General features: G+C 46.3%; 1 protein-coding gene across 4 annotated transcripts in view; it reads left to right on the top strand.

Annotated features, from left to right (window-relative positions):
• Positions 1 to 12,592, top strand: part of AKNA (AT-hook transcription factor) — a 65,115-nt gene that overhangs the window by 30,100 nt on the left and 22,423 nt on the right. For all 4 annotated transcript variants that reach the window (XM_088665006.1, XM_088665004.1, XM_088665005.1 and 1 more), the window contains exons 3-6: positions 111 to 1,309; positions 3,527 to 3,601; positions 9,598 to 9,754; positions 11,686 to 11,840. In XM_088665006.1, the coding sequence (XP_088521132.1) occupies positions 111 to 1,309; positions 3,527 to 3,601; positions 9,598 to 9,754; positions 11,686 to 11,840 (1,586 nt within the window). The remainder of the gene's footprint in view (positions 1 to 110; positions 1,310 to 3,526; positions 3,602 to 9,597; positions 9,755 to 11,685; positions 11,841 to 12,592) is intronic.

The following is a 12,592-nucleotide window of genomic DNA, read 5'->3' as shown; positions in this document are numbered from 1 at the left end:
GGGGTCTGGGACTTTTAACCCAATTTAGTATTTTAATGCCTGCACTCTGCTTTAAGCTACATGATCAAAAGTGGGATATATTTAAGCATTCTCTTCTTCCTCCCCCACAGAACATCTAGAGGACAATGGAAGCCCCAATGATCAAGGCCCAATTTCCTACTGGCATCCACAGAGAGATCAACTTTTGGGTGTCCCAGAAGATGACCAGGATCCAGACAGCTCCCAAGATATGGAGAAACACGCAGGGGAGTTGGATGCTAGCAGCGAGGGAGAGACCTACCCAGAGCTCTCATATGAGGTCCAGTACGGCTCAGAGTATAGCACCAGTCCTGAGGCACTGAGAGACCCACTGGCCTTGTATAAGAGCAGCAAATCCTACAGTTTTATCTCAGAAGGTGGAGAAGAATTTTCTGATAACTCCAACCTCAGTCCCTCTCCTTCCAGGCTTCCTCTGGAATGCACCCTCTTGAAAACAGTTGCCTATGACCTTGGCAAGACTCAGAAGTTTCCAGAGGAAATGGCACTCACTTCCCCATCAAGGAGAAGTCCTCATGGCAGCTCTTTTGGGGGTTCCATGGGCTGCAGCCATAGCCCCTCGTCTGTAGACGATGTTCTAAATTCTCCCAGCATTGAGGCTGAGACCTTACCAGAATCCTCCTTTATAGAGAACCTGGGCCACCCTAAGGGAGGTGTTGTCAAGGTGGTTGCCACTGCTGGCAGAGCCAGAACAACTCAGTGTTTTCCTTTAGCCACTGTTAAACCCAAGGAGAAGCTTCTGGAACCAAACGGGGCAATGGAAACATCTCACGCCCTGAGGCAAGTTGGCTATCAGCAGCTGGAAAAGGTGTGGAAGCTGAAAACAGATTCTCCTCGTGGACTGCCATCCAAATTGAGAAGGCAGTCCAGGTCCCTGAGCCCACAGGGGAGAGCTGCCTGGAAAAGGGCAGGAGAGTCCAGTTTGAGCAAGCCTGTCCAAGCAAGTCCAGTAAACCTGGCAATGACTGACACTTTGCAGTATGGCCGAGGGCAGCTCAACTACCCGCTTCCAGATCTGTCCAAAGTGGAGCCTCGAGTGAAGTTTCCAAAGAACCAACAAAGCTACCATCCACCCCGGGGGAGGACCCCCCCAGCGAGGACCAAGGAATCTGAGAAGCCAGTGGTCTTCAAGTCTCCTGCTGAGATTGTCCGCGAGGTGCTGCTGAGCAGTGGGGAAGGGTCCGTACAGAAATGTCAAGCCCCCACCATTTCTGTCATTCCTGAAGAACTCAAATCCCCAAGACAAGCTACGGTGCTGGTGCATCAGCTTCAGGTAATAGCTTCAGTGTCTATTGTGAAAGTTCTGAAGCCACACATTGACTTACTTCTCATTCAGGCAGGTGGCCTGTGTCTGAGCTTGTATCCCTTAAGAATGTAAGAAAAGCCCTAGATCAGGTCAAAGGGAGACCATCTAGTCCAACACCCTGTTCTCACAGTGGCCAACCAGATACCCCAGTGGGAAGCCCACAAGCAGGAACCCAACAGTGTTCTCCCAACCATACCTGCCAAGTTGCTGTCAGAGAAATAAGGGACCAGGCGGAAGTAGCAGACCGGAAGTAGCACTGCCGCCATTTTGGAACTGGGCGGAGCATGCTCAGAAGTAACTTTTGATGCTGCTTTGCCCAGTTCCAAAATGGCCGCCGCGCCAGAAGTCGCACCGCAGCCATTTTGGAACTGGGAAGAGCAGCATCAAAAGTCGCTTCTGAGCATGCTCCGCCCAGTTCCAAAATGGCCGCCGCGCCAGAATAAACGGGAAAAACAAAAAAAATCTGTTTTTTTCAGCTAGGAACAGCTGGAAAAAGGGGGATTTCCTGGGGAATACGGGAGACTTGGCAGCTATGCTCCCAACTTGTGATTTCCAGGAACAGGTAGGTATTCAGACAAAGGCTGCCTCTGACAGTAGATGTAGAACATAGCCATTGGGGCTATTCACCATTGATAGCCTTGTTCTCTATGAACTTGGCTAATCCTCCTTTAAAGCCATTCAAGTTAGTGGCCATCACTACATCTTCCAGAATCAAATTCCATAGAGTTGTATCCAACTCAGTATCACTCAGAGCCCCAAGAAGCCAGAAGCATTCTTGTTAGTTGCAATGGGACAGGAAATCCCAGATAAAGTTAAAAAACAAAACAAAACCACCTCTTCCTTTACGCAATAGCTACAGGAAGGGTACTACGTACACACTAAAATGTGGAAGGGGAGGAAAATTCCACCCAAAGACCAGTGATTGCTTAAACTAATAGAATATGTAAAATTAGCCACGATGGTGACCAAAATAAGAAATACAAAGAGAAAAACAGTATTAAGCAAGTGGGAGCAACTTTAAAAAGAAACCGTGTAAGTATAAATTTACAAGTAGGGTTAAACATAACAAAGAGTGAAAGATAGAGGAGGGAAGAATTGGAAAACTTTAGGAGTTGCAGAAAACCAAAGTGACTGGGTTAGGGTGTCAAGGGTAGGTTGGGAAGTCCAGGCAAGAAGGGCTAGGTCTAGGAGATGATGTATGTGACTGGGATAACGATAACCGATTGTTATTTGCAAAAAAACAAACAAAACAAAAACCCTAAAGTTTCACTCAGAGTAACTTAGTGTACATGACTAAGTTACTCTGAGTGAAACTTTAGGGTTTTTTTTGCAAATAACAATCGGTTATATTTCACTATACCTACTCTAACACTGGAAACAACCCATGCAAATTCCATGACTGGGTAGCAAGTAGCTAAGAAAGTGGAGAGGGGTGTCTAACAATTTGAAATTATTGAGTGATCCTCTATACAGAACTCGCCACACCTAGACAAGCAGCATGTGGGGAAAGGAATGGGTGAACACCGTTCTCCATGAAATGCTAGTTTTCTTTGCATGGGGATCTTTTTTATTATTATTATTATATGGAAGAGCATTTAGGGATGCAGGCCATCTGTCATCTGGGGTGATACAGTATTAGACATGAGTTCACCACCTCAGGAAGAGCTAGGCCATGCCATGGGTAACTTAAAATAATTAAGAGCCCTATGATCTGTAAAACTACGATCTTGCCAATCCTGTCCCAACAAAAAGGGAATGCTGCAGAAATGATGCAACATGTACCAGTTTGCATTTCTTTGCCATGATTTCTTTTCTTTCTTTTTTTGTGGGGCAGACGAGGGAGTTATGAGGATTCATCAGACTGGGCTGTGAACATTGCTTCCAACTCTACAGTTCTATGATTCTTATATCCTTAACTGTTAACCAGTCAGCCTGGGCTCCTGTCAGTGAGGTTGACTGGAACCAGGGCCGGCTCTAGGTAGAGCCCCATTGGCACGGTGCCGGTAGGCAGGGTGTTGCGCGGCAAAGCCGCGCGGAAACCATGCTACGCCCTGCGAGGGCGGGGGCGCTGGAGCGATCTCCGCCCCTCAGCGCCAGGGCACCCGACCTGCTCGAGACTGCCCTGACTGGAACTCCAAAAAAATGAACCTAACAGACGGCAGATTCCTTTCTTCTTCTTTTTAGGAGGACTACCACAAACTGCTGACAAAGTATGCTGAAGCTGAAAACACCATTGACCGGCTACGGCTGGGTGCAAAGGTAGGATGTCTCCAGGTTGTTTGAGGACCTCGTACTCTCCTTCATCCAACTGTCTTCTGTCATGCTAGATTTCTGTGTGTAGGACAGGAATGGGTAACTGGATCTGGTGGGCAGGCTGGATTCTAACCTCTCAACCATCTCCCTCTCCCACAGCAGTGGAGGCTGGCCGATTAGGGAGAATGAAGCACTACCCCACCAACCTCAGTCTGCTCTCAGCCATCCTCCACCTGCCTGCCTTCTTAGTTACAGCCAGTCCAGGGGATGGCACTGAATGTCAGGCTCCTCCTCCTCCTTCTTAGTGTTGCCCTTTGTAGAGCTCAGCAGGGAGCCTAGAATCAGTCAGCTCCACCTGTCATTGGCTCTGGCTCATCTCACCTCTGACTCCACCTGCCACACTGTTGTTCTCCCTGCTTTCCACCCTACCAGAACTAATGGGCATCACTTCCCCCTGCCCTGTGGGCCAAATCTGGAAGGTGGTGGGGCCGTCACTCACCTGGCGTCACAATTTGAATGGCTTCAAAAGAGGATTAGACAGGTTCATGGATAATAAAGCTAGCAGTGGTTCCTAGCCACAATGACTGGAATTTGCTACCAAGGAGTGCGGTGGAGTCTCCTTCTTTGGAGGTCTTTAAGCAGAGGCTTGACAGGCATATGTCAAGAATGCTTTGATGGTGTTTCCTGCTCGGCAGGGGGTTGGACTGGATGGCCCTTGTGGTCTCTTCCAACTCTATGATTCTATGATTCTATGACTGTGCTCTGCCACCACTGTTGGAGACAGTAGACCTCTGAACACTGGTTGCTTAGAATCATGTGGGGAGGGCTGTAGCGCTCAGGCTCTGCTTGCAGGTTTTACCCAGGCATATGTCTGGCCATTGTGAGCACAGGATCCTGGACTAGATGGGCCACAGGCCTGATCTAGCAACCAGGCTTTTCTTAGCAAGGCCCCCTCGCCCTTTTATGAGGGGGAGAGTCTGTTTAAAGGAGAGAACGGGAATCATTATGTGTGTGTTTTTGAAGATACACCCCACCCCACCCCCACAAGCACTTTTGGTTCTAGGCTCCTGTTTGTGTCAGTGAGTCAGGCAGCCTCTGCTTGAGCAGGAATGTGAGAATACGAGAACGTGCCTAAAAGATGAGCAGCTCAGGGTTGCAACAGGTTTTCCCCCACCCACCCCTTTCCTGTATCTTAAGAGCTGTCTCTTTTCAAACCACAGCCCAGCAGAAGCAACCACGGCAGCTACTCAGAAAGAGGAAGGAAGATGTGTAACACTAATTAAAAGAAGTCTTAAGGACATGGATGGCTTTAAAATAGGATTGGAGAAATTCAAGTCTTATCAGTGGCTAGTCACCATGATGGTTGTGCTGTGCCTCCATGGTCAGTTGCTGGAAATCACAGGAGGGGAGAGTGCTGCTGTCCAGGTTTCCTACAGTCATATGAATGGCCACTGTAAAAACAGGATGCTGAACTAGATGGCCATTGGCCTGATCCAGCAGGCTCTTATATTATTATGCTATGTTCTTAACGGGGACGTGGGTGGCACTGTGGTGTAAACCACTGAGCCTTGGGCTTGCCGGTAGGTTGGTGGTTCGAATCCCTGCGACGGGGTGAGCTCCCATTGATCAGTCCCTGCTCCTGCCCACCTAGCAGTTCAGAAGCACGTCAAAGTGCAAGTAGATAAATAGGTACCACTCCAGCGGGAAGCTAAATGGTGTTTCCTTGTGCTGCTCTGGTTTCGCCAAAAGCGGCTTAGTCATGCTGGCTACATGACCCAGAAAAACTGTCTGCAGGCAAACGTTGGCTCCCTTGTCCAGTAAAGCAAGATGAGCACTACAACCCCAGAGTCGTTCGTGACTGGACCTACCTGTCAGGAGTCCTTTACCTTTACCTTTTTTATGTTCTTAACAGAAAAAATATTTCTGCTGGATCAGGCCAATGGATGATATAATCAGCATTCTGCTTCCAGAAGTGGTTAGCTCAATGTTTCTGAGAAGGCCACTGGCAGGGCAACTCTCCTTTCTAGTTGTCGTTGTTTTGTCTTTGATACTCTGGGCAAAGCACAACTGGATTTGGAGGCTCTATTCTGCTTTCATGCAGGAAACTAGTTGGGGGTGAGGGATTTTTTTTTTGCTTGCATTATCTTATCTTAATTTGACCTTCCCAAATCAACATGCAAAGGTAGAATTGTGGCTCTCTCTCAAACTTCTCACTCCTCCAAATTTTGAAATGCAGTTCCCCAGCTAAAACATGCATGCAGAAAGGTGTATTTTAGAGGGAAGTGTGTTCACCAATGTATTAGTCAAAAAGACAAACAAGTGTGCATTCTATATGGAGAAACAGCTTGCAGAAAATGTGTATGAGGCAAAAATTGCATCCAAAAATATGTAAAATAGATGCATTTATTACCCTAATCTCTAAGAAAGATAGTGACTTAACAAAGACTAGAAATTACAGACATCTTTCTTTATTGAACTATGATTATAAACTATTTGCTACAATTTTAGCTAACAGACTAAAAAGCACGTTGACTGAGTCAGTCCATAGAGACCAAGCTGGTTTTTTACCAAGCCGGCAAATGAAGGACAAAATAAGAAACATAATTAATCTAATAGAATATTTGGAAGTAAGAAATGAAAAGCAGGCCGCACTAATCTTTTTAGACACAGAGAAAGCCTTTGATAATATTTCATGGTCATTCATGATTAAGGTATTAGAGAAAATGGAAATAGGTAATCCTTTCCTTCTGTTGCGGATAATTCAGACTGAAATCTCCAGGTGTCGGAAAAGGTTGTTTATGTATGCAACAACAGTGGTTCAGGTTTTGTTAGCCCAAAAATGGAAAATGAGCGAGGTCACGACCAAAGAAGATGGGTAACTTGCAGACTTAACATATAGAATAAGAGAACAAGAAGAACATACGTTTAAAGATTGGAAAACGTTTATTGAATATATGGAAAATAATTGTGTACAGCTGAAAACACTAGCAGTATTAATATAAATTCAACAGTGTAGATAAGTTTTGTTAGATGTAATAATGGAAGACCAGTACAGTTTTTGTAAAATATGCAGGGATATAAGATATGCAAAATGAACCATGGAAAGACAAGAAGGGAAGTCATTGATATCTTAAGTATGCAAAATGTTTATCTGAATTTGCAAAACAGAAAATTTAATAAAAATCATAAAAACAAAAAAAACCACCAAAAATATGCAAAATAGGAGAAATAGGAAATTGCACATATTTGCTTTTAAATAAATTGCAATAATTGCAAACTGAACTGGAGATGGGGTAAACTGAAGATTGAAAAATGAGAGAAACCAAAACTGACAGCCATGTCTATTCCTGTTGCTGATAACTGCTGATGGATCTAACATCTCCATGAATTTATCAAATCCCTTTTAAAACCTCTTCCAAAAGTGACTGCCATCAGTATTCTGGCTCAGATGTAGAGGAAACCACCAGTAAGTTCTCACCCAGTCTTGTGGCTCAGCATACAGGGGCATTTAAACAAACAGTGAAGATTATAGCGAGTCAGATCATTGGTCCAGCTAACTCAGTGCGGCCTACACTGACTGGCAGCAGCTCTCCAGGGTTTCAGACAAGGAGCCTCTCCCTCCTCTACCTGGAGGCACAGGAGATTGACCATGGGACCTTCTGCATGCACAGCAAATGCTCTACCACTGTGTTACAGTCTCTCCCCAAAAGGAAAAGGCTTCTTTGGAAACTAGATTATAATTGAATGTGCATGAGAGGTATAGTAGAATGGATTTCCAGGTCTGTGGTTCACAGAGGGGTATGTGGGAGGAGTTTGAGAGAGAGGCATACTGCACAGATGGCAAGGATTAATGAAATCCAGCTTTAGTCCCCGCCAACTGAAAATAAGTGAGCAAGGATGGACAAAGGGTGATGGAGCGAGGAGATAAGGGATTTTCCTCAGCCCCCAGAGCAGTTTATGAATGGGTAATCAGAGATGAGCTCATATGGCCTTCTGAGCAATCTTTTCTTTCTTTTTTTGACTCTGGCAACATCAGAAGTTGCTTTCTATCAGATAAGGCTATTTGTTTATCTAACGTAGTATTGTCTAATGGCAGTGGCTGTCCAGCTTTTAAGGGAGGGCTATAGCTTGGGGGAGGGGAGGGAATAAAGCATCTGCATTGTATGTACCGTGTTTCTCACATTTTAAGACACCGTCTTATAACTTTTTTCCCTCAAAAAAACACTGGGTGGCTTATTTTCAGGGAATGTCTTGTTTTTATTACGTCAGGAGCAGTGCCCCTCTTGCTCCCTGGCTCCCTGCGGGGCAGGATTCTTGACTGAAAGAAAAGGACGGGCAACAGCCACCACCAAACTCCGTGAGAGGGAGTCTGAGGGAAGGGAAGTGTGTGCGTCCCTGGCCCAGCCCTCTCTCCCCGGCCCTGGGATGTTCGTGAGGGAGGGAGGGAGGGAGCTCCTCCGAAGGGCTGCTCTCTCTCTCTCTCTCTCCTCCCAGGTGGGGACTCACTTAATAGCAATCTGCTACACTGGAGCTTCTTAAATTTAAACCAGTACAGTATAATGGAATCTATCTGTGTGATGCAGTACGTATAGCAAATAAGGATCTCTACCAGCCAGCCCAAGACTTAAGAGCGAAAGTTCCAACAATGTAGCACTTTGTAGCACTGATAGCAAAGAGGCTACCGGCTGATAAGAGATACTGTAGAAAACAAGGCAGTTGAGCAGCAATTAAAATGGTAAATGGTAGCAATTGTAGCAATTGAGCCAGCAGGAAAGCGGGGTGAGATAATCTGCTGGTCCTAACTGCTTCTCTTACCCACAAAATGTTAACTTTTAGCAGCTCCTAAACAGCGAGAAGCCACCGGCAGCGATCCCGGTACCAGTAAAAATCCTTAAAGGGGCAGCTCTACAGACAAGCAATAGAAAGAAAAAGAATCCTCACTTTTTAAAAGGTTTTTAAAAGGGGAGAAGGTGGGGGGAAGCGAGAGGTGGGCTCTGTGTGTGTGTGTGTGTGTGTGTGTGTGTGTGTGTGAGAGAGAGAGAGAGAGAGAGAGAGACACGCAGGGGAGAGAGAGAGAGAGAGAGACGCACACACAGAGTCTCTCCCTAAAGGGGAAGGCAGCGTCTTCAATCGCCCCTCTTTTCTTCCTCCTGTTTCATCTCCTCCCCACCGCAAATGCCACTTTTCTCCTCTTCACTCACACAGCCTAGCTAAAAAAAAAAAAAAAAATCGAACGGGAGGGGAAATCACGAGTCTGCAGCAACCAGCAGCTATGGCTCTTCGGTGCATTTTTACAAGCTTTTAAAAGAAATACGTGTCTTTGGAGCGACAGCAAAATGGGGAGAGATTTTTAGGGGGGGGAGTTTGCTGGCGGGAGGGGGGAAGGGTCTATCACTATGTCTTATTTTCGGGTTATGGCTTATATCGCACAATTGCTTAGAAATCCTGCTATGTCTTATATTATGCCTACGTCTTAAAAAAGGAGAAACACGGTAGAAGGTACCTGGTTCAGTCTCCAGCATCTTCAGTTAGGGCTGTGAAAGACTCTGCTGCCTGAAACCCTGGAGAGCCGCTGCCAGTCAGTGTAAACAGTACTGGGCTCAAGCAACGAAGCTCCTCTTTTCCATAGCTTTCTGACTGATCCTTTTTAACTGGAGATTAAAATGGGGGGGTCTTCTACATGTGCTCTAAAAGCAGTGCTACAGTCTGGAATGTACTCTGTACATATTCAGAGGAACTGTATCAGTTCTTCAAATAACCACTGGCATTTAAAGAGGGGAAACCACCCCACAGCTGATTTGCACCTCTTGATTAAGTCAGGGCAATGGACATCAATGCTATGACCGTTCATTGTCCAGCCTTGGTAGGCAAAGTAAGTCCCAGGGCCTGAAGGTACTTCCTGGGGAAGAGGCCATGACTCCCCTCCTCACCCTTTCCAGCACCCCTGCGGTTCAAAATCATATTTGGATTGAACAACCCCATGGATTTCTTCTGCTTCTCAGGTGCGGCTGTACTATGACGCTCCAAAACCCAGCCATGGGGTCCAAACGGGGACTGTGGCTCAGGCCTCCAAGGTCATAACTTTCAGCATCCCTCAGGCCAGGACAGCTGAGGTCACAGGGAGCTCCAGCTCGGCACCGGATGCTGCTTGGAATGAAGGTAAGATTTGAGAAATCTGTGCACCATCCTTTGGAAGAAATAACACTTGTAGAAAGTTCACTTTAGGACAAACAGTAGGGTTTGGGTGAATATTGGCTAGGTCTCTGATGCTGGTAGCTAAATATAGTCCCATCTCCCCAAGCGCAGCCTCTATCCCAAATTACAATCATTTGATGAACTTGCTTAGATCAGTGGTGAGTAATGTAAAGGTAAAGGACCCCTGGACAGTTAAGTCCAGTCAAAGGTGACTGTCGGGGTGCGGCGCCCATCTCACTTCAGACCGAGAGAGCCGGTGTTTGCCCACAGACAGCTTACCGGGTCATACGGCCAGCATGACTAAACCACTCCTGGCACAATGGAACACCATAACAGAAGCCAGAGTGCTTAGAAACACCGTTTACCTTCCCACCAGAGTGGTACCTATTTATCTACTTGCACTGTTATGCTTTAGAACTGCTAGGTGGGCAGGAGCTGGGACAGAACAACAGGTGAGTTCCAATGGCTCTCTAGTCATTGGATTCCAGTTCCCAACAGTACTCAGCAAGAAGGGCAAGTGTTTGGGGTGAAGGGAGTATTAGCCCAACAATATGTCGAAAACATCAAGTTGGCTACCCCTGCTCTACCTTAGCTGAGCCAGCAGAATAGCAGGCCTTTGAAACTGAGGTGTTCAAGGCCCAAGCTCCAGGTTCCTGATATGGTTCTCAGAACTATCCCTAGGCCACATCCCTCACCTGATCTGTGCCTTCCTTGAGTGTTTTTGTCTCTCTGGAATGTGTTCTTCAACTCTGATAGTGCTTTTTGGGTGGAGGATAGTGGCAAAGGTCCATGAGTGTGCATAGAAACTAGCCTACCACACAAAGGTAATTCGACTGTTTACTGACATGCATTATTCCACCCACTTTTGCCTCTGACCCCACCTGTCATTAGTATGTGGCCCCCACAAGGTGGTCCAGAAGGGAATGTGGCCCTCAGGTTCAAAAAGATTCCTCACCCCTGCCTTAGAAGCCCAAGCAGTTCTGTGTACAGTCATACCTCGGTTTAAGTACGCCTCGGTTTGAGTATTTTCAGTTTAAGTACTCCGCGGACCCGTCTGGAATGGATTAATCCACTTTCCATTGCTTTCAATGGGAAAGTTCGCTTCAGGTTAAGTACGCTTCAGTATAAGTACAGACTTCCGGAACCAATTGTGCTTGTAAACCAAGGTACCCTGTACCCTGGGATCCTTCATATATTTTATCTTGGCTTTTTGTTGCTTTCTCACTAGCCCCGAAGACCATCTCCTTTCTTAATATGTCAGTTCCTATAGACTACGAATAAATTCATTCTTGTGAGTGTGGATCCTGGTGTAGCCAAAACACAAGAGTGAGGTTAGCAGCAGGCTCACGGGAACTCCAAGCTTTGCAGAAGTGCGTAAAGGAGAACAAACTTTAATCAAATAAGAAGATGGGGCACACCCAAACAGTGCAATAAGAAGTGAGCATGCTCGGTACCCACAAAATGTTGGCTGAATTGTATGGGTTGGAGAAATAAAAAAGCAGGAAAGAAAGTACAGTGGTACCTCTACTTATGGATGCCATCTGTTCCGGGGTGCCATTCACACCCTGAAAAATCCGTAAGTAGAGCGCCGCTTCTGTGTGTCCACATGACGTGATAGAGTGCTCCTACACATGCGTGAAGCATGCAGATTGCTCCTGCACATGCGCAAAGCGGTGAACCCAGAAGTAAACACTTCCGGGTTTGCCGCGTTTGTAACCAGAAAAAAACGCAACGTGAAGCAAACGCAACTCAAGGTATGACTGGAATGGATTGAAATAATCTGGAAGAGAACATGGCTGGCTAGATCCCCCCCCCAATTCCTTAAGCAGCTCTGATGGGTAAGATAATTTTTTTTAATCTCAATGCATAAAAGTTTTTGTCTGCTTAAATTGCAGGATTTTCTGGCCCTCAGGCAGCCTCCTTTCCTCTTCCCAACTCCATGGGCTTGGGCATTCCAGCAGCAGATGGCTTCACCTCCACAGAAACACCTTTTTCAGGAGATCACTTGACACACCTGTTGGCTTCCCAAGCTAGCAAATTCCAGACTCAGGCAAGTTCACAGCCTAGAGCCAGCAAACTGTTTTGAAGTGCATGCCTGTGTGTGACTATTTGCTTCCCTCTGGAGCCTTTGTGAAAGCAAAGCACACATTCAGTAAGGTTGCCAGACTCAATAGAGGACAGGACTTCTGTGCCTTTAATTGCCCTGCTCTCTTTTGAGTCTGGAAACCTTAAAGAGAAGCCAGCAGACCCTTAGCTTGGAAATTAAACAAAGGGTCTGCTGGTTTCTCTTTAAGGTTTCCAGACTCAAAAGAGAGCAGGGCAATTAAACACACAGAAGTCCTGTCCTCTATTGAGTCTGGCAGCCCTAACATTCAGTGCTATTTTTCTAGAAAAAGAGGTGCTGGAACTCATCATGAATGCCTCTCCTATAGTGGCAATGGCACCCACAGTTCCAGCTGAAGTAACCCTGCACACACCCATCCAGTGCAGTCTTTTAGAACTGTAAAGGTAAAGGGACCCCTGACCATTAAATCCAGTCACGGATGACTCTGGGGTTGTGGCGTTTATCTCACTTTACTGGCCAAGGGAACCGATGTTTGTCTGCAGACAGTTTTTCCGGGTCATGTGGCCAGCATGACTAAGTTGCTTCTGGCAAAACCAGAGCAGTGCATGGAAACACCATTTACCTTCCTGGCGGAGCGGTACCTATTTATCTCCTTGCACTTTGACGTGCTTTCGTACTGCTAGGTTGGTAGGAGATGGGACTGAACAATGGGAGCTCACCCTGTCGCAGGGATTCAA

Source organism: Zootoca vivipara, chromosome Z2 (genome assembly GCF_965207765.1).
Source record: "Zootoca vivipara chromosome Z2, rZooViv2.hap1.1, whole genome shotgun sequence".
Classification (NCBI taxonomy): Eukaryota; Metazoa; Chordata; class Lepidosauria; order Squamata; family Lacertidae; genus Zootoca; species Zootoca vivipara.
The sequence above is the reverse complement of the archived record's forward strand: the minus strand, read 5'-3'. Positions and strand labels throughout refer to the sequence as shown.